The 20,752-nt window shown below is 41.0% G+C and overlaps 1 protein-coding gene across 1 annotated transcript in view; it reads left to right on the top strand.

The window, feature by feature from the left end:
• The window catches only part of sosie, an 83,345-nt gene extending 63,019 nt beyond the window's left edge, over positions 1-20,326 (top strand). The window contains exons 3-4 of the mRNA XM_065233495.1: positions 9,380-9,523; positions 19,133-20,326. Of these exons, the coding sequence (XP_065089567.1) occupies positions 9,380-9,523; positions 19,133-19,449 (461 nt within the window). The 3' untranslated portion in view covers positions 19,450-20,326. The remainder of the gene's footprint in view (positions 1-9,379; positions 9,524-19,132) is intronic.
• Positions 20,327-20,752: the final 426 nt, after the last annotated feature.

Here is a 20,752-nt window from a genome sequence, read left to right as displayed (position 1 = left end):
GTGGGGATCTTCCTTCACAACTAACTCTTTCTTCTTCTCCGAACCCTTGACCAGCAGCAGCGACGAGTACAACTTGGGCCGAGAGGAAAAAATGCCCTGAATTCCTTATCCACCTGCTTGATGTAAGGGGTTCATTGTCCGGTGAGGCTATTCCCGGGGCATCAGAATCAGCAGTTTTGCGACGCCGGTGGTGTAGTGGTAAGCGTGATTTCCTCTCACCCCAAAAGGCCTGGGTTCAATCCCAGTCGGCGCCGCACGGATTTACTGAGGCATAAAATCTCTGATCATGGACCGGAGGTAAAGCCGTTGGTCTCCGGTCCATGAGTTGGCGGATCGATGGGTAGGGTCCGGGTGTGGGAGCTGCCTCGCTGGATAAGTCTATTAACGTCTCTTTAAACTGTTCTCCTACGAGAGGAGAGTTTAGTTCATTCGAGAGGGCTGCCTCGCTGGTAGCATTGGTACTCAGTACGGAAAACAAGATCGACGGAAAACAAATCAAGAAAAAAAAGGGTCTGTGCCTAGGGGCTCGAACGGAAGCTTGACGTGGGACCGCTAGTGCATGGAGCAAACATGTTGAGCCTTTAGTTCTTTTAATTGATCGATAATATATTATCTTAACTCTTTCCGTTTTTGAATTGGTGGCCCTGGAAATGGTTTTTCGAATGGTGGCCGTTATTTGATTTTTTTCTACCGTGATTATTGATACATTGTGACAATAAATTCTGAATGAAGATATTACTACTTACCTATATCAGTAAGTAAAGGCCGATGGTAAGAGAAATCAGTGATAAATACTTCACATCTAAGATCTGGAATATGTAGCGCAAAAACCGTGAGTGGTCGGAACAAACGTGATTATTCTCATTCCGATTTCCGCGTCCACTGTCTGCGTCTTTCAAATTAGTTGTGACGACTGTCTCCACAGCTAATGGAATTGCCACTGATCACGTTCACTGAATTACAGTTACTTGCTGAATTTTATACTTGCAGAATAGCTAATTAGGCCCCTCCCTGTTGGAGCATTTTTCGTCAGAGCGTTCCTAGTTGCAAGTATATGGCAGCATTCACACCAGACCAAGACGAGCTCCGACCAGCATTGAATTGGATTGTTGTGAAAGAACAACTAGCGCTACTTGACTCTTTCACACCAGTGCAAGTCGATGCCGACCGGATGACGGCGGCCCAGTCATGCTGCCTATTGCGGGAAGCCTTTCCTCAAGTCGATGTGGGTCAACTCGGGGGCAACTTGACAACTCCAGTATATTGCCAGTGTACCCCGATAGTTTGGTGATGGTAGTTTTGTCAAACTCACAAATTTCAGAAATGTTATCTGAATAGGGCGTATGTACATGTATGTACAGTAAATGTACTAACTGGAAACTAACGATTTTAAATTGGTTCAATACTTGACTAGCTTATTGGTCCCAAGCAAATCGATTAACATACCCAATTCTAGTCGAAATTCTAGTACTACACAATGTTTGTTTTGATTCGCTGTGAAAGTTTGACAAATAAAATGAGGGGTTCGTGTATTTTTCCATGTTTCGAGGGGTGGATCGATTAGCTTGGGACCGAAGATAGTACCAGAGCTGAGCCAAAAAGTTGAGCACCTTTCTTCGGGACCTACTAGTCTTAGTGTTACCTCTATGGTAGTACCCACCACAGTGTACTCAACAGATGGCGGTAATGTTTTAGCGACGATGTTTTACAATGAGAAATATTCAATGTGTTATGTCTGTTTGTCTATGATTAAAGTTTAAATACATCTTATTGTCGCACGTCCGCCAAATCGGACATGTGACGTCCGACGTCAAAACTATTATTAGCGACATAGGAACTCCAGTGATGCCAGCGATAGATATCGTTTTGATTTTCTGTAGTATGCACAATACATAATCAAGTCACGATTTTTTTTTGATGTAGCGTATGTATTGGAGCAGCTATTATCGTCGATGATGAACAAAGAAAGAATGGTTTTGCAGCAAGTAAGTACTAATTATACGCAGCTAGTACTGCAAAAAGTATAATTTGAGGTACTTACTTAAAAGAAACCGATGAAAACTAACGGTTTTAAATTGGTTCACTACTTGAATAGCCTATAGGTCCCAAGTACATCTATAAGCGCAACCCATTCGAGTCAATATTCTAGTACTACACACTACGTTTGTTTTGATTCGCTATGAAAGTTTGACAGATAAAATGAGGGGTTCGTGAATTTTCCTATGTTTCGAGGGGTGCATTGATTAGCTTGGGACCGAAGAGAGTACCAGAGCTGAGCCAAAAAGTTGAGCTCGTTTATTTGGGACCATCTGGTCTTAGAGTTACCTCTATGGTACAACCATAGACCACTATAAGACCATAAGCACAAACGAAGTGACAGACGACGAACTGGCGAAGAAACCAATTAAAATAATGTGGTTAGCTGTAATAGAATTTTCTTAGAAGCTTGTGCCATCAGCCACCAGATGGGCTAGTATTTTTGTTTTGATTTAAACAAACTTGATTTTGTGTGCAATTATCTTTGACAGTGTGCAAAGAGTGTATCGTTTTGTCATTTTTCTATGCATTTCAGTTTTGAGTAGAGTGAAAGAGATAGAATCAAAATATGCTAGTACATTCGGTGAAAATGCAGTACTAGAATGGATTACGTTAATCAATTTACTTGGGACCGATAGGCTAGTCCAGTGTTAGCCAATTTAAAATCGTTAGTTTCAACCGGTTTGTATACTTTGTACGTCTATCAAAGGCCTTTGCATTTGAGCTAAATATGTGATATATTGTTCAATTTGACAAAATTTTCAATTTCTTGGGACAACGCATGCAAAAATCATCAGAATTCAATTTAAGCTGATATTTTCGAAAATTTTGATTAACAACCACTTCATTTTCAGAGTTCTTCATGGTATTTGAGTTGTCATTGTCACTATGCCCATAACTGTGTAACTAAATAATAGAACATACATATGCATATACATATGGACTCATCTGTTTATCGAGGCTTCAAGTTTGGTGATGAATAGGGCTTTTCAATGCATCACCAACGTAGAGTGAGCCACGCGAGTTTGAGAGGAAACGTCATCAAATCCGTTTGTTTACATCAGAATAAGGATTTTTCGCAACACAAATTAAAGCATTTTTCATTGAACATCGTGCCAATTTCCATCGGTAATTGTCTTATTGTACAATTTTACACAGATCTTAACTGATTTGCACCTAAACTATTTACACACAAGAAATTCGGAAAATCATAACCACTATTGGCAAATCAAAGTTGGCACTCGTGGAGAATAGAAGAACTATGGAAGTGATGATGGTTTCAAAATTTTCCACGGGGAGGTATACGAGTGCAATCTTAAAATGCTTTTATTTTGCAAATGGAGCATTTTATTCAAATCTCCCCGTGTAAAATTTTGATACCATCATCACTCTCATGTTTCTTCTATTCTCCACGAGTGCCAACTTTGATTTGCCAATGGCACTCTTATAATTTACGATTGTCCTTAACAAAAATATTCATTAAAATCAGCAGGATCCTTGCAAATATTTATACAGAATTAAATTTTTCAACTGTAGATCAAGTTTTGGTGCTGAGTCAATTTATCAGGAAAAGTGAAAAAGTGTTTCGCTTCCTATGTCTCATGGCAGAAATTTCTGCTCACAACACTATTTTTGACGTTCTCTTATTCATCACCAGAGGTTGAATCGATCGCTTAGTCTCTATTAAAAATGCGTATAGAAACAATGTTGTTAGTTATTTTGCGGATAGAATTCTTAATGCCTCAAGTCGGAGTTTTAAATAAAAATCGATGCAAAATTATATCAGGATATTACGATGGATGCTTACTGCATTCTGCTCCTGATAGTCCTGATAGTTTCAAAAAAAAAAACATGTTGATGAATGTTGCAGATGCTCATTATGATTCTATTTTTAAACCGTTTGTAAAATGTACTTCCCAACGTTGAAATTGTTGTGGTGATTAATGAGTATTTTCAGTTCAGTTTCAGAAGTTTTGCATATCAGAAGAACACATATGGCTCATGGCAAGTTTTCATCGCACAACTAAAAAAATAAGTCTAAGGCTGGTTATATTCAAGAGCAAAATAAAATAGAAGACAGCACAGTATTTAATTATATTAAAAAATGAACCTCCATCAAGCGGTGTCAATTTGTTTGGATTTATTTCATTTCACCACGAAAATCATAAATTCGCTCTTTTCACATAGCATTCTTGCCTGTTGTCTGACATCCACACATGGTGATACATAAAGTTGGTTTTGCGTAGAGAAAGACCATTACGGTGGTGAAGGACAATCCCTTTGTTTACGTTGTGTGGCGACATCTACTAGTTGAAAGTGGGTACGTGAAACTCAGCGTTGCCAGATATACCGATTTCCGAACTAGATACCAATATACAGATAAGGTTCCTCAGAATACCGATTTTTGAGGTGTTATACCGATGTATACCGATTTTTTAAATTATCATCATCAAAATTTTTGTGTGAAACTTGTATCTATCTAAAAAATTTTGAGTCCTTAAAATTCTAAAAAAAAATCAACTTCAAAAATGTCTTATGGATACCCTTTCGATTAATGTTTCAATTTACCCACCGTTTTTGGCTACTCATGAATCGATAAACAGTCGATGGCTCTTTCTGGTAATTCCGGGGGAATCGGGAAATACTTTTTTAACATGATTTAACTCCCTGAATTTTCTTCCAACTTTCCCCTGGAATTTTCTATTTACGATCCCTCTCGGAAACTTATTTCGACTTCTCTTGAAAGCTTCTTCAGCCTTCGCTCGAATGATTCTTCCCGGAACATCAGGGATGCTTCTAGATTTTGATTGCGGATCCATACTAGCTGCAGGAACTTTTAAAAAAGTTCTGAAACTTCACAAAAGTCCAGACTTTTGAGTAAGTTTCGATAAATTAAAGAAAGTAACTTCTGTTAAAATTCTAAAACCCGGTCCAGCGAACTCCAGTGAACTTAACGAGACATCATAAATATTTTAGATACTTCACAAGGCCAAAGAACTTCTGGAAAATTTGATGGTTTTCAGGACAGTTCCATTAGTTTCAGGAGAATTGAGAGAACATTAGGAAGCTCCGAGATCATCAGGACAATCAGATCAGATCTATAAATTTCAAGGAAATCGCTGAAATTTTAAAGGAGTTCCGAGAAACTCAGGCAATTGCCGAAAACTTCAGCAATGTTCCGAGAAGCTCATACAAATTTAGGAAACGTAAGGGAAGTTACACGAACATTAGCACATTGTGAGAACATTTTATGGGAAGTTCCGTGCTTATTGATGGCAGTGTCGATAACTTTTAAACATTGTAAAAATCGGGAAGATCAGAGAACATTAATGCTGACGCTACAATAAATTCAAGAAAATTGCTAGAGTGCTTAAAAATTTTCGTAATCTTCAAGAAAGTCTAGAAACCTTCAAGGTTGATTAGAAATATTGCGGTACCCAACTAACAATTTTCACAATGTAAACGCTTTACTCATTTCATTTATACAGTCTCAAGCTGTATTCAAACGTTGTACGATATGAGGAAACCTTTACTCAACTTCTATACAAGCAAATCTGGCGAACTTAGTCAGCTACTTATGGCTGTTGGAACGGTCGGGAGAAGCTCTTATTGCTTATCCATTAACGCTTCTATACAGCTGTTATCCTGCTGTTTAGTTGTGTGTGAACTTGAAAGGCGCTTATTCAACCTCTTCCCGGTTGTACAATAATCACTACACAGCTTTCTCTTGAAGCCAGGTTAAATACTGTTTACGCTTTTTTATGAAGGAATTTATTGAGTTTAATTTGCTGTGAATCAAATTAATCGGAATTAGTTACAAATCATCACCAAATTATTTACCTGCACCGGAACCTGAAATCAAACTCGAGACGACCTCATTGGCAAACCTTGACACTACCAACTGTGCTACGCCAACACTTTGAACTTATGTAAACAAATCAACATTCGGTTCTACAACAAAATCGCTGAGTAGAGGCTTTATAGTAGTGCACATGAATCACTTTTCTCGACTAGTTATAAAAGAGCAGAGTAAAAGCTGTTAAACTGCACACGTCTAAAAATAAACCTAGTTGACTGTGAAAATGCTTCCGAAGTTGCTCTAACACAGTTTATAAGCTGAGTACAGGTTGTTAAGTTGTTGAAAAAGCACTTTTGATGTTTATGTTATTCAGCAAGAGTGGTTGGTTGTGTAGAAGCCATCAAATGAGTAATATATTCACTTTGTTAGCTTTGTTTTGCAGCTATAAGTCGAAAGTTGATTAGTGTGTGTATAGAAGTGACATTAGCCTTTATTGGCTGATGTTATTCAGTGCGACTGACAAATTGAATAATGGTTGTGAGAAAGTAGAGTAAACGCTCTCCAAAACTATTTTGCTAGCTTTTGCTTGTAGCTGTATCTGCAGCTTCTTTTCAGCTACTCTACAGCACAACGCTGGAAAAGTTGGCTCACAAAGCTGAAAATGTTTGTTGGGTAGTCTCATTGTAATCAGGGAAGTTCCAAGTATTTCAAAGATGATCTGGAGTACTCTGAACAGCTCTAGAAAATATGGAATATTCCAAAGTACATTTTACAATATTCCAAAAATTTCAGGGGCATTGCGAGATCTTCAGAGATGTATTATGATCATTTGGAAAATTTTCTGGATCATTAGAACATCCCCCAAGAGCTCTTTCTTCCGGAATTATGTCCATGTTTCTTTCGACTGTTCCATAAGCGCTCTGGCTTCCGACTTTCTCCAGATTTTTTTTCCAATCTACCTTAGGAAGTTTTTGCCAGCGTCTCCAGGAAGTTTAGTCCGTCTTCTCCAGGAAGTTCAATTAAACTTCTCCCAGAAATTTCTTTCGTCTAGTTTTGGAATTTTGTCCAGTCGGTTTTTTTTTACTTCTTTCTGAAGGTTTTTCCGAGCTTCTTCTGGCTTCCCCTGGAAATGGCTACTTCTGGAATTTATTTCCGGTTTCCGAAACTTTTCTGCCTTCCTTCGAATGTGAAATCCGATTTTTTTTCTGAGTTTCTTCAAATTTTCGCCAGAAGTTTCTCAATTAATATCTTGGAAGTTTTTCCGACTTCTCTCAGAACCTTACTCAAATTTCCTCCAGGAGAGCTTCTTTCTCTGGCTCTTGTTCTTCCTCCAGAAGCTAATTCAAACATTCCACGGAGTTTTCTTCCGGAATTTTCCGATCATAGTCCAAAAGTTTTTTTGCTTTCAAAAACGCCAAAAATATAGAAATTAATTAAAATAGTAAATACCGATAAATACCGATTTTTTAAAACCTTCGATACCGATAAGCTTTAAATTATTCCGGCAACGCTGGTGAAACTAAGGTTATCTGTCACCTGGCCGGGGACTTGATGTGGGTGCATTCGTCGTCGTCTTTGTATTGGTGCGATGCGTGCTATAGAGCTTTTTGACGTTTAATCGGCGCACACTACTGCACCATTTAAATGGAACGAGTGCGAGCAAGAGGGAAACAGATAAGTGGGAAAACAAACCGTTCATTCATCCATGTGTGCTAGATAGAGAAAGACGATTATACGTCAAAAAGGTCTATTCTACTCATCCGTCGTGTCCGACGCTTATGCGTCCGTTGCTCAAAAGTAAATGACGAAAAAAAAAAACGATTTGGCAAGCGTTTTTATTACTGCTGCTTTTCGCTTTCCTTCCATTCATTGGTGAAATGGTGAGCGGTCACCCAAGCGGTGAGCTCGCTCATGTGAGCATGCGTAATGTATCGTGTGTTCGATTTGCACTCTATCGTTACGTCCGTGTTTGGGATTTTTCGTTACATGTCTGAATTTTGATTTTTTTTTAATGTGAGTATAGAAACTAAAGACGTAGTCCTACGTCAAAAAAAGAATCAACAATTCGAACGAAAAACAGTTGCTTCGTGCTTGTTAGCAACTTCCATGCTACCACACACCGACGCTTGGGCTTTTATCCTCGAATTTGTTTATTATGCAGGTTGCAACCAGCTTATTCTCAGAGTGAACCTGAACCCGAGCCAGGTTACAAAAACAAACGTTCATAAAGACGTTTGACAAACAACATACAGACCAAATGTTAATACCCGATGCAGGTTGGAACTGAATCAAAAACAAACTCGCTATAAGTGTTTGTTTGTTGAGCACCATCCCTTTCAGTTTGGTAGGTATAAGCTGGTTAGATGTTTTTCCTTTTACGAAAAATTTCACCGGTTAGAATGGGAATCTAACGTCCACTTACTGCACGGTCACGAAGTTTCCCAAGCAACATTTTAGGTTTTATAATGGTTTTGAAGACGTTTATATGGCTTACAATGAGCTTGAAAACCATAATAAATTAATATATGTTTCGTGGGTTTCATGGTATGATCTAGTTGCTTTAGATTTTCCGGAAATTTTGTTCTTCAGCTTCTTTTACCGTTTTCTATTCGCTGGTGCCTACCTATCCACAGCGACCCACTATAAATAGCTACCAAAAACACTCGTTAACTAACACCCCATAAGTTGTCACATCGTTAAAATTGATTATGCGTATAGCAGTGAATGAGTTACAACCATAGCTATTAAGCCGAGTGCCGAAGGAAGTTCAACAGATTAAGAATAACCGTGACCAAGAAAATGGTTCACCCGTCAGACATTCATGAAGAAGTCCGGAGTAAAACGCTTGACATTCGAACAAAAAGGAAATCAAAGCGTGAACGGAATATTAATGCCACAAGGGGACAATACGGCTGCGACAAGTTAGTAAACACATCTGATTAATGGCAAACGGAACACGGGCCAAGGTCTTCCCCCCCTAGGTTATGCGGAGGATGTCTCGGAGAAATTTGAATTTGGTTGATTAATGGATTACCGTTTCTTGAGGAAGAACAGAGGTTACTCATGATTGCATGCTGCCATTTTGGAGCACACTGTGTTTAAACTCAATTAGGGAACATTTTTTTTTTTCTAAAATGAATTGCCTCTAATCATCCCACTACATGCAGTTCGAAAGTTACTTGTTTCGTTTGAGCAGGAATCAACCGGTTTTATCTGATCGCGCTGATCAAACCAAACACGTGGTTTACTCCTTCAAATCAGGCAACAACTTTTCCCAACTGCACTCTAGCATTAGGTTCAAAGTTTTCAGTAATTAGCAGGTTGTTAGTTACCACACAACTGCAAGACCCACATGTGCTCGAGCATTGGTCGTTCTTATCTCTAGTTGCGATTTAATAACGTTGATTTTTTTTATTTTCTTTTAGTCCACCTTCTCCCCCCTGGGCTGCAACCAACCACGGGGAAACGGAAGTTGTAGCCTTCACCCAGTTCTACCGGTGTACATACGTTAATTTTCTTCATTGCTTTCCGCTCTCTTTCCAGTGATAGCCAAAGAATGTGTCAACCACGGGGAATGCGCCACGATAGTGGCCACGAGCTGTGTCCAGGCCGCGGACGGAAAAATGCGATGCCTCTGCGGAGACTTTGAGGCGCCCGAAAATGGCTACTGCAAGGCCAAGTACAAAGGTGAGTATCAACGCCGAAATTGAGCCATTTCGGAATGTGTTCATCGAAAACCATCATCAGTCTTTGTATATGAAGGCATACTCGACAGACAGGAAATTCACCAAATTGCCGCTAAGTTTGAACAATTGCTCGAACCGACTTTGCCTAGTAGGTGCATTCAATTTGCATTCTTTGTGTTACACCAAGTATAAGGCTTCCGGAGAAAAGTTACCTTTCTGCTATACACATTCAGCAGGTGCCAGCCGAAAGGCAGGAAAGTTCGCAAAAGTAGTTAGAAATATAAATATATGGAGCAAAAAAAAAATCCGAACTTTAAGGTACTTACAACGCAACACGATATTCATAGCCATACGTGGCGCACGGAAAGTGTTGGCATACATTTCCAGCTATTAGTCATGTAAGTTGCATCGTCTGCCAAAAAGTGTATGTATCAGATATGGCACGTGGTGGAGGCAAATTGCTGTGAAGCATAGAATCATGCAAGGAAAAGCTCCGATCAAAGTAGGGCGGTTCAGGGCCTGTCCGTCAGGATGTAGGGGAACGGTTAGATTTATGGACTTGTACCTACATTGTTGGTCTTGGCTGGACGTGGAAAGCTCGCGCTATAGGTTATGAATGGAAATGATGGCCTGTTTTGTGAAAGTATCATGTTCGATATTAATATCTCTTTTCCAGCCAAAAATAGTTATTTTCGTTCAGTCTCTTATGTAGATTGTACGGAGCTGTGATAAATACGTTCTGCATGGATTACTACGGTCTCACTATTATTTCCCTACACCAGCTTTATAGTAACACCATAGAGGTAACTCTAAGACTAGAAGGTCCCGAAGAAACGTGCTCAACTTTTTGGCTCAGCTCTGGTACTCTCTTCGGTCCCAAGCAAATCGATTCACCCCTCGAAACATAGGAAAATCCACTAACCCCTCATTGTATCTGTCAAACTTTCATAGTGAATCAAAACAAACATTGTGTGGTACTAGAATTTCGACTAGAATGGGGTACGTTAATCGTTTGCTTGGGACCAATAGGCTAGTCAAGTATTGTTGTGCACCATGCTGAGTGTCACACTCTTTTTTTTAGGAGTGGAAACCATGTAAGTTTTACGTAAAACGCACATAGAAATTGTCTATGTGGAAATCACGTAAATTTCATTGGATGCGTTAGAGTGCTCAACAGAAATTTTCTTTAATATTCAAGTGGTATCACATGACTGGTTTGTCACTTTATTGATTAACTGAATTACCTTAATAATTGCTTTGCGTAAACAAATAAAGCGGTATTGCTTTATTTCGATAAAAATCAATGAAGCTGCAAACCCCTTTGCATTTTGGGACTAAACTTCTTTTTTTTTATAGTCACTTTAACGCTCTTGGGTCATTCGTGACTTGTCTGGGGATGAGACTTGAACTCGTGACTAAACTTTATTTCCAAATTAAAAAAGTGATGAATTATCAATTCTCTCCAGGAAACTCTTGAAATTCATTCTATAATTCTCTTGGATGACAAGAAGACTATATCAATCTTTACATGCCTTCATGTAAAATTTTACATTACCTATCTCAAATATACCTAAGGTTTTTCAAACCATATAAAAAGAGTAGCCTGTTCTCAAACATGCCTTTCAGGTAATATTTAACATACAGGAAATTTATTTAAGGTATTTAAAACATCTAGGCTTTTTGGCTCAGCTCTGGTACTCTCTTCGGTCCCAAGCAAATCGATTCACCCCTCGAAACATAGGAAAATCCACTAACCCCTCATTGTATCTGTCAAACTTTCATAGCGAATCAAAACAAACATTGTGTGGTACTAGAATTTCGACTAGAATGGGGTACATTAATCGTTTGCTCGGGACCAATAGGCTAGTCAAGTATTGTTGTGCACCATGCTGAGTGTCACACTCTTTTTTTTTAGGAGTGGAAACCATGTAAGTTTTACGTGAAACGCACATAGAAATTGTCTATGTGGAAATCACGTAAATTTCATTGGATGCGATAGAGTGCTCAACAGAAATTTTCTTTAATATTCAAGTGGTATCACATACACAGAAAAAAAAGTTGTTGAATATTACATCCAAACTGCTGCAACCAGGTCAATCCATCGGTTGTGTAATATAACGTTGTACGATGTACATCGATTTTGCGAACAAAATTACATCCATTGATGTAATATTGTATCTGCTTTTTGCTACTACATCATGACAAGAAGACTATATCAATCTTTACATGCCTTCATGTAAAATTTTACATTACCTATCTCAAATATACCTAAGGTTTTTCAAACCATATAAAAAGAGTAGCCTGTTCTCAAACATGCCTTTCAGGTAATATTTAACATACAGGAAATTTATTTAAGGTATTTAAAACATCTAGGCTACCTATCTCAAATATACCTAAAGTTTTTTTTCAAACCATATAAAAAGGGTAGCCTATTCTCAAACAACATCATTCTCAATTTGTCTTCAGTCTCATAGGTCTTGTGCTTAGTCTTCTCCAACGTCTGAATTTTCTATTAAAATACCATGTTCATTTCCTTTTTGTATCTAGTCGAATTTTCCATGCCCCTCATGTTCCTCGATGGAATTGGAGATAAATTCAACGTTTCCACAAAGCCATTAAACTTCTCAATATTACATGGGCTTTGCAGATCATCTGCTTCAATGATGGAACCGATGGTACCGTATCCGAAGGAAAGAAGAAAATTAAAAATTAGGACGTTGCAGTTAAAAGTTGATAGAATCATCAGGATGACTGTTCTTACCTAGCTCATCTACGGATTGATGGCCACTCGATGATTGACCTGGATCATCACTATGCTGCTGTCCACTAGTGGACGGTTGGATATTTACTTCATTTCCAACAGTTATGCGTTTTTTCATAACTGGACTTCTATTATGAGATATCACGCTTATGGCATGACTCACAAATGCTCATCGTTTCATCAATTTTGTGGTTATATCCTATAGAATGTATTTTTTCTACCATCGTTGACGATATGGCCCGTAACTTATTTCGGTTGCATCTCGGACTATTTGTATTTACACAACATTTCAATCCTTTGAGCCTTAATTTACTACTTTGGTCCATGATAATAATTTTACTAAAACTTGTCTTCACAACTTTCGTTATCAGAGTAACTGCTGCTTGTATGAAATCAACCTTAGTTTTATAGTGCTGATAGGTAGAATGAATCCCTATCCCTACCTCCCCGTTTTACCGGCCGGAACTGTGAGCAACCTTAGGGAAGATCGGGTAACCAACCCCGGTGGAAACTTTGGTCATAGGCTGACAGGGAAGGGGGGGTTTGCTTCGGCAAGCCTGAGCGTCTGTTCTCCAGGAAGAGCGGCTCACAACAGCGTCTGTTAGGGGCGGCTGATCTACGTCCGAGTGCCAGTGAAGGACTCTAAGCACAACTGTGCACCCTGGTCCTCCGGAAAGTTAGGGGGGTTGGTGTCAGGCCCTGCGAGCCAGCCGTAAAAAAGCATTGCAACGGAAAATCAGCAACAGAGGAATACGAACCGAGACCAACGGCAACAACCCCAGCGACGAAATAGGACTTGCGATTGGAAACTCGGCACGTGGAACTGTCGATCTCTCAATTTCATCAGGAGCACCCGAATACTCGCCAATCTACTGAAGGACCGCGGATTCGGCATCGTAGCGCTGCAGGAGGTGTGTTGGACAGGATCCATGGTGCGAACGTTCAGAGGTAATCATACCATCTACCAGAGTTGCGGCAACACACGCGAGCTAGGCACAGCTTTCATCGTGATGGGCGAAATGCAGAAGCGCGTGATCGGTTGGTGGCCGATCGACGAAAGAAGTGCAGGTTGAGGATCAAGGGCCGATTCTTCAACTTTAGCATAATCAACGTGCACAGCCCTCACTCCGGAAGCACTGATGATGACAAGGACGCATTTTACGCGCAGCTCGACCGCGAGTACGATCGCTGCCCAAGCCACGACGTCAAGATCATCGTAGGAGACCTAAACGCTCAGGTAGGCCAGGAGGAGGAATTCAGACCGACGATTGGAAAGTTCAGCGCCCACCAGGAACGGCCTACGACTCATCGATTTTACCGCCTCCAAGAACATGGCCATACGTAGCACCTTCTTCCAACACCACCTCCCCTATCGTTACACCTGGAGATCACCACAGCAGACGGAATCGCAAATCGACCACGTTCTGATTGATGGACGGCACTTCTCCGCATTATCGACGTCAGGACCTATCGTGGCGCTAACATCGACTCTGACCACTACCTGGTGATGGTCAAACTGCGCCCAAAACTTTCCGTCATCAACAATGTACGGTACCGACGCCCGCCACGGTACAACCTAGAGCGACTGAAGCAACCGGATGTCGCCTTAGCATACGCGCAGAATCTCGAGGCAGCGTTGCCAGAGGAGGGTGAGCTCGATGTGCCCCCTCCAGAGGACTGCTGGAGTACAGTAAAAGCAGCCATCACCGACGCAGCCGAGAGCACCATCGGGTACGTGGAAAGAAGTCGACGGAATGAATGGTTCGACGAGGAGTGCAGAGCGATTTTCGAGGAAAAGAACGCAGCACGGGCGGTAATGCTGCAGCATGGAACCCGACAGAACGTGGAACGGTATAAACAGAAGCGGAAACAGCAGACCCGCATCTTTCGGGAGAGAAAACACCGCCTGGAAGAAGCGGAGTGCGAGGAAATGGAACTACTGTGCCATTCCCAAGAAACACGGAAGTTCTACCAGAAGCTCAACGCATCCCGCAACGGCTTCGTGCCGCCAGCCGAAATGTGCAAGGATAAGGACGGGAGCCTCTTGACGGACGGACGTGAGGTGATTCATTCAGCAGCTCAAAAATAACAAAGCAGCTGGTAAGGATGGTATTGCAGCCGAACTCATCAAGATGGGCCCAGAAAAGTTGGCCACCTGCCTGCACCGGATGATAGTCAGGATCTGGGAAACAGAACAGCTACCGGAGGAGTGGAAGGAGGGGGTAATCTGCCCCATTCACAAGAAAGGCGACCATTTGGAATGTGAGAACTTCAGAGCGATCACAATTTTGAATGCCGCCTACAAAGTGCTATCCCAGATCATCTTCCGTCGTCTATCACCTAAAATGACCGAGTTCGTGGGAAGTTGTCAAGCCGGCTTCATTGACGGCCGATCGACAACGGACCAGATCTTCACCGTACAGCAAATCCTCCAGAAATGTCGTGAATACCAGGTCCCAACGCATCATTTGTTAATCGACTTTAAGGCGGCATACGACAGTATCGACCGCACAGAGATATGGAAAATCATGGACGAGAACGGCTTTCCTGGGAAGCTGATCAGACTGATCAAAGCAACGATGGACGGTGTGCAAAACTGCGTAAGGGTTTCGGGTGAACTATCCAGTTCATTCGAATCTCGCCGGGGACTGCGACAAGGTGACGGACTCTCATGCCTGCTCTTCAATATTGCTCTAGAAGGTGTAATGCGACGAGCCGGGCTCAACAAGCGGGGTACGATTTTCACGAAATCCGTTCAATTTGTGTGCTTTGCGGACGACATGCACATTATCGCAAGAACATTTGGAACGGTGGCAGAACTATACACCCGCCTGAAACACGAAGCAGCAAAGGTCGGACTGGTGGTGAGTACGTCAAAAACAAAGTACATGCTAGTAGGCGGAACCGAACATGACAGGATTCCTCTAGGAAGTAATGTCACGATAGACGGGGATACTTTCGAGGTAGTGGAGGAATTCGTTTACCTTGGATCCTTACTGACGGCTGACAACAATGTGAGTCGTGAAATACGAAGGCACACCATCAGTGGAAGTCGTGCCTACTACGGACTCCAGAAGAAACTACGGTCAAAAAAGATTCACCCCCGCACCAAATGTACCATGTACAACAGAACGCTTATAAGACCGGTGGTCCTCTATGGACACGAGACATGGACTATGCTCGAGAAGGACCTGCAAGCACTCGGAGTTTTCGAGCGACGTGTGCTAAGGACGATCTTCGGCGGTGTGCAGGAGAACGGTGAGTGGCGGCGAAGAATGAACCACGAGCTCGCTGCACTCTACGGCGAACCCAGCATCCAGAAGGTGGCCAAAGCCGGAAGGATGCGGTGGGCAGGGCATGTTGCAAGAATGCCGGACAACAACCCTGCAAAGTTGGTGTTCGCTACTGATCCGGTTGGCACAAGAAGGCGTGGAGCGCAGAGAGCACGATGGGCGGACCAGGTAGAGCGTGATCTAGCGAGCATTGGGCATGACCGAGGATGGAGAGCGGCAGCCGCAAACCGAGTATTGTGGCGTACTATTGTTGATAATGTCTTATCTTAAATGTGATGTTGTACAAATAAATGTATGCATGTAACCTAAAAAATGTAAGAAATTAGATCTGTTGACATGAGTTTTACAGCAATTTGTTATGTATTTTCCTCGGATTTTCACTAACACGTTCTCACATATCGCACCAAAACAACCGGACGTGAAAATCTTATAAATAACTGTCATTTTGTGCGTGAAAAATAACTTAATGTTCCTTAAGGTCCAAACGCAACGTGGGCGGAAGCGGAACGGAAACGGAAAGTTTGACAGTTGCCACAAATGCTGTTCCGTTGCCCCTGCGCTTGGGCCTTTACTCTTTCGCTATACTGAAAAATTCCATATCACACTGTGTGTGAAAAGCAGATACCATCAACGCGAATACGATTTAATACCAAGAGCGATAAATAAATCTGGCATCACTTTTCAAATATAGGGTGTCCCAGGAAGTATAAGCACAGTTTATTATTGGAATAAAACAACGTTCTGTTAATGAACTCAATTTTTTTCATATATATGTTCTCTATAGTATACTCACAGACAAACAGACATAACTCTAACAAATTGTTCATTGAACAAGCATTTAACGGTCAATTTAAAAGTACCGTAGTTGGTAGTACCACCACCTGTGGCGTGTATAGTCAATTCCATTGCGTTTGACGTTTACACACTACCGCGTACCACCCACCACAGTGTACTCAACAGATGGCAGTAATGTTTTAGCGACGATGTTTTACAGTGAGAAATATTCAATGTGTTATGTCTGTTTGTCTGTGGTATGCTCTTTCAATTGGATGAAAATAATCCGCAGTTCCTTTAATAGGATGCCAAGGAGCGAAATTTTGATCTGACGCTACCCATGAGCTTCAGCACAGATTCCTTAGCGATAATTTTGGCCACTTTTGTCCAGTATTGTTCAAATTCTTCGCTTGAATTCGCTGCCTTAAAGTGTTTCGGCATATATCCCTTGGAAAGGGCCCAAAAAGTTTCGATTGACCGGGCCTCCGGACAACGCTTTTGGCACGTATTGCGCATTGTTTGTTTCGTACCAAGCTACCATGTCTTTCGAGTAGTGCATTGACCGGCGCCGGTGGTGTAGTGGTAAGCGTGACTGCTTTCTCACCCCAATGGGTCTGGGTTCAATCCCAGCCGAGGTCGGTGGGATTTTACTGAGGCATAAAAATCTCTGGTCACGTCTTTCTTCGGAAGGGAAATAAAGCTGTTGGTCCCGGCCTATGTGTGTTTGAATGGGTGCGATATCCTACGCAGGTATGGAAGCTGTCTTCCTGTCCGTCGGTGATTGGCACTAGATTGCGGAACAGAGACCGACGTTAAATAAAGGAAAGAAGAAGAAGAAGAATAGTGTATTGACACCAAATCTGACCAAAATAGTACTAGGCCATCATGTTGATGGATCATGAGCCGCAGACGCCGATTCAAACACTCCCGAACTTAAATTTCAATGTTCATCGTCTCCTTCGTCACAAATGGCTTTGACAACTTGCCGCACTCATATATCACATATCGCTTGCCGAACCATGGCCTTCTTACCAAATTTTTCGGTAAAAATTGACTTATCGGAATTGTCAACTTCCTGCCGAGGGGCACGCAATACAAAGAACCGGTGCTTTGAAGTTAAAATGCAATCAAAAGTACTTAAAGTAATTAATGCGTTTTTAAGTAGCACTGACGGTAATTAAAATTATCGATCCGTAATTAAAGTAATTAAAAGTATTGAAAATGTAATTAATGTACTTTAATTACGAAATTTCAACTGTAATTAATGGAGTAAAGTAGTTAATGTTCTACATTGTGTAATTAATGTAATTAAAGCAGTAGTTAATGGAATTAATTTAATTACAGCCGTTGCCTGCGTTGGAGTTAAAGGTTATTGCGTGCCCTTAGCTTCCTGTCCATCACGGACTGTGTCTCTCGGAAGCACCTTGTAGTCAAATTTGACGTATGTTTCATCGTCCATGATAACACACGCCAATGTTCCACACAGCAGGCTATCATATAGCTTCCGAGCCCTCGGTTTGATGGATACAGCTTTTTCTGACTCCGTTTCGCTTCTTGAACGTTTTCAGGCCGTTTCTTGCCTTGGCACGTTCGGCGTTACTTTTCGATGTCCTCAGTTTTTTTGGCCAAATCTCGAACATAGGCACTTTTATTATTGACGAAAGCTCGTTGATCTTCTGGCCTCCTTTTCCGTCCACCGATCCCGGTTTACGGCCGTTTTCTTTTCAGCTGCGTACCAGGCTTAAACAGCAATCAAACATAATATGAATCAGTCAATTTTATTCATGGATTGAACATCAAACTGGTAAAAGTGGAGCAATTAGTATGAGGTATGTGTCTCCAGTGGGATGCCCTACACACTTAGTTTTTTCTACCGAGCTCGGCTGTGCAAAAATAAGTTTCACTGAGATCTCAGCAAAAGTGACATTTGATTGCTGACTCTCGGATAATGATTAGCTGAATCTTAGCAAACAATTGAAATGTTTGCTGGGATCTCAGTAAAACTTTTTTTGCCGAGATTTGCACAGCCGAGCTCGGTAGAAAAAACTAAGGCCCCCTTGAAGCTGACCTAAATTGTCCTGAAAAAGAACTGGCATCACTGATAACTTCAAAATGTGGTGACTTACTTAACGCTTCAGTGGCGCCACCATGCCTAATGCGAGCACATTCCCAACTAAAAGCTTATTTACGAAGAAAGTGATTGTGAGAGTTATGTCTGTTTGACTGTGATATAACGGTTCCGAAATTTCTCCTATTTCACAGAACTTTTGATTCTCCAAATGAAAGTAAAACAATTAACCTTCTTCCCCGCTAACCACTCACTGACGGTCCGTCTCCATCATACTACAATTGTTGGGTGTTGCAACTATGTAGTAGGTATGTTAAGGCAAATAATTTTATTCCGCCAGATAGAAATGAACCACCATGCCACTTGATGAACATATCTTACGGTAACATCATTGCCAACCGAAAACCTACCTCCTCAGGTCAACACGGTGGTACAAAACACAAAGGGAAGTTGGTGGATTGGGCGGAAATTACCCACCATAACAAAGCGGAAATGTGCACTATATAGCACATAAAACTAGGGAAAAGGTCATAGTTAGGGTCATCAAAGCGAGCGAGGAAATGATTCTAAAAACAGCTTACTACGATATGCGGTCCACTTTCAAAGGGACTTTGTCCATCACAATCGTGCATTCAGTAGGCTATTTATGCATCCTCTCCCACAGAGAACATAAACTTTGACCTAATTTGGCTAATCATTCCGATTTCGTTGCAGGACTGCGGCATCTCTGCACGGACACCTTGCAGTGCGACATCGGTATGCTTTGCACGACGGAGAACATCACCAAAACTACAACCCTGGTGACCAGTAAAACCTTTATGACCAGTAACATGCTGCACAACAACAATACCAACCACAAGATGTGCCTGTGTGATAAGGAGCTCGGTTACGTAGAGGACAAGCATGACATTCGCCACTGCAATGGAGCGATCCCGGCGGTCCTATCGGCGACCCTGGTTCCGATGCTGGTTTCCATCCTGGGATGTACGGTACTTCGGAAACCGCTCAACTATTGGTTCGCCGACATATAAGCTCGGATGGAGCAGCACGCGTAGTACAGCCCGCTTGAAAGAAACGCTGCGAATCCATATCGTGCACCATTAATCATTACAATTAAATATAACAATTAGAAGATAAGCGCTGAATACGATGTGATTTACTCAAGTGCTAAGAGATAGAAACCAGGCAGTGCAAGTATTTTGCCTTTAAAGGAACCAAATTTTCCCCCTTCACCAAAACATCATGCCTTCGTGATCTATGCCTAAATGCACCCTCCTCGAACAAATAAAATGATCAAGATGTAGTAATCAAATACATATTAATTAGGCGCTCAACCGTGAACGAATACATTCGATCGTAATAGAGTAGGAAAGTTCGTAAAATTTACCTTACCCTTATAAGAGTGTTACATCATAGAGCTATTTTTAAATGTTGCTTTTCTACTCGCAAGGTTACACCAACAAATGACAAGGCAATTCATATTTTATAAAAACGAAGTACTCTGACCAATACATCGAACAAAAATTAATGCATATCAAAAGAGTGCAACAAGCTTTACTGTATATCAAATATAACGATAAAAACTTTTTTTTATGGCACCAGGTAATTTTTAAAATTTGTAACATTGTCTACACTAGTGAATAAGATAAAGACGTACTTTATTTTTCCCAAATACTAAAGAATTTCTCGTGTTTGTTTCTAACTATACACAACTGTAGAGAACAAGAAGGTGATGTTTTAGAATAGTATATAACTTCTATAGACTTTTACATATGTCAGACATATCGTGGCTTTCGTGCAGATAATCCAAAGAACAAAATAACGGAATTGTGGGAAAATCAAATACATTCAGTTTAGTGTTTAGACCCGGCAATGCAATGGAAATGGTATCATTCCAATAAAGATATTTAATTTAAGTGGCGGTTGCTTGTATCGTTGTGTGTCTCTTTCGAGAATATTTTTTTATATTAACAAGAATTCCTTCTTCTCTTGAGTGTAGAACACCATGAGCATCCATCTTCTCTTGACTGTAGAACACCTTGGTATCTCGATATCCTGCATCGCCGACCATCTTCATAGACTTCATGTGTCAATGACTCGGAAAGCAACGCGGTCGAATAAGCTTCTCCAATCAAAACTCTCTGCAATTCTTCTTTATGTTTATTGACTCTCTGTGTCTTACACTGCAACATTTTCACCACTTCTTCGATTTTTACTTCACTTATTTTTTTATCACGAAAACTAAAATAATCTTCAATTTTGTTTTATTTATTGTTTACTTAGTATTGCGAAGTCAATCGATTTTATTCTGCAAGTCAATAGAAAATTGCTTAA

The sequence above is a fragment of the Ochlerotatus camptorhynchus genome, unplaced genomic scaffold (genome assembly GCF_037179485.1).
Source record: "Ochlerotatus camptorhynchus isolate MF236.1 unplaced genomic scaffold, CSIRO-AGI_Acam_v1.1 ptg000402l, whole genome shotgun sequence".
NCBI lineage: Eukaryota > Metazoa > Arthropoda > Insecta > Diptera > Culicidae > Ochlerotatus > Ochlerotatus camptorhynchus.
This window is presented reverse-complemented; position numbering and strand designations above follow the sequence as displayed.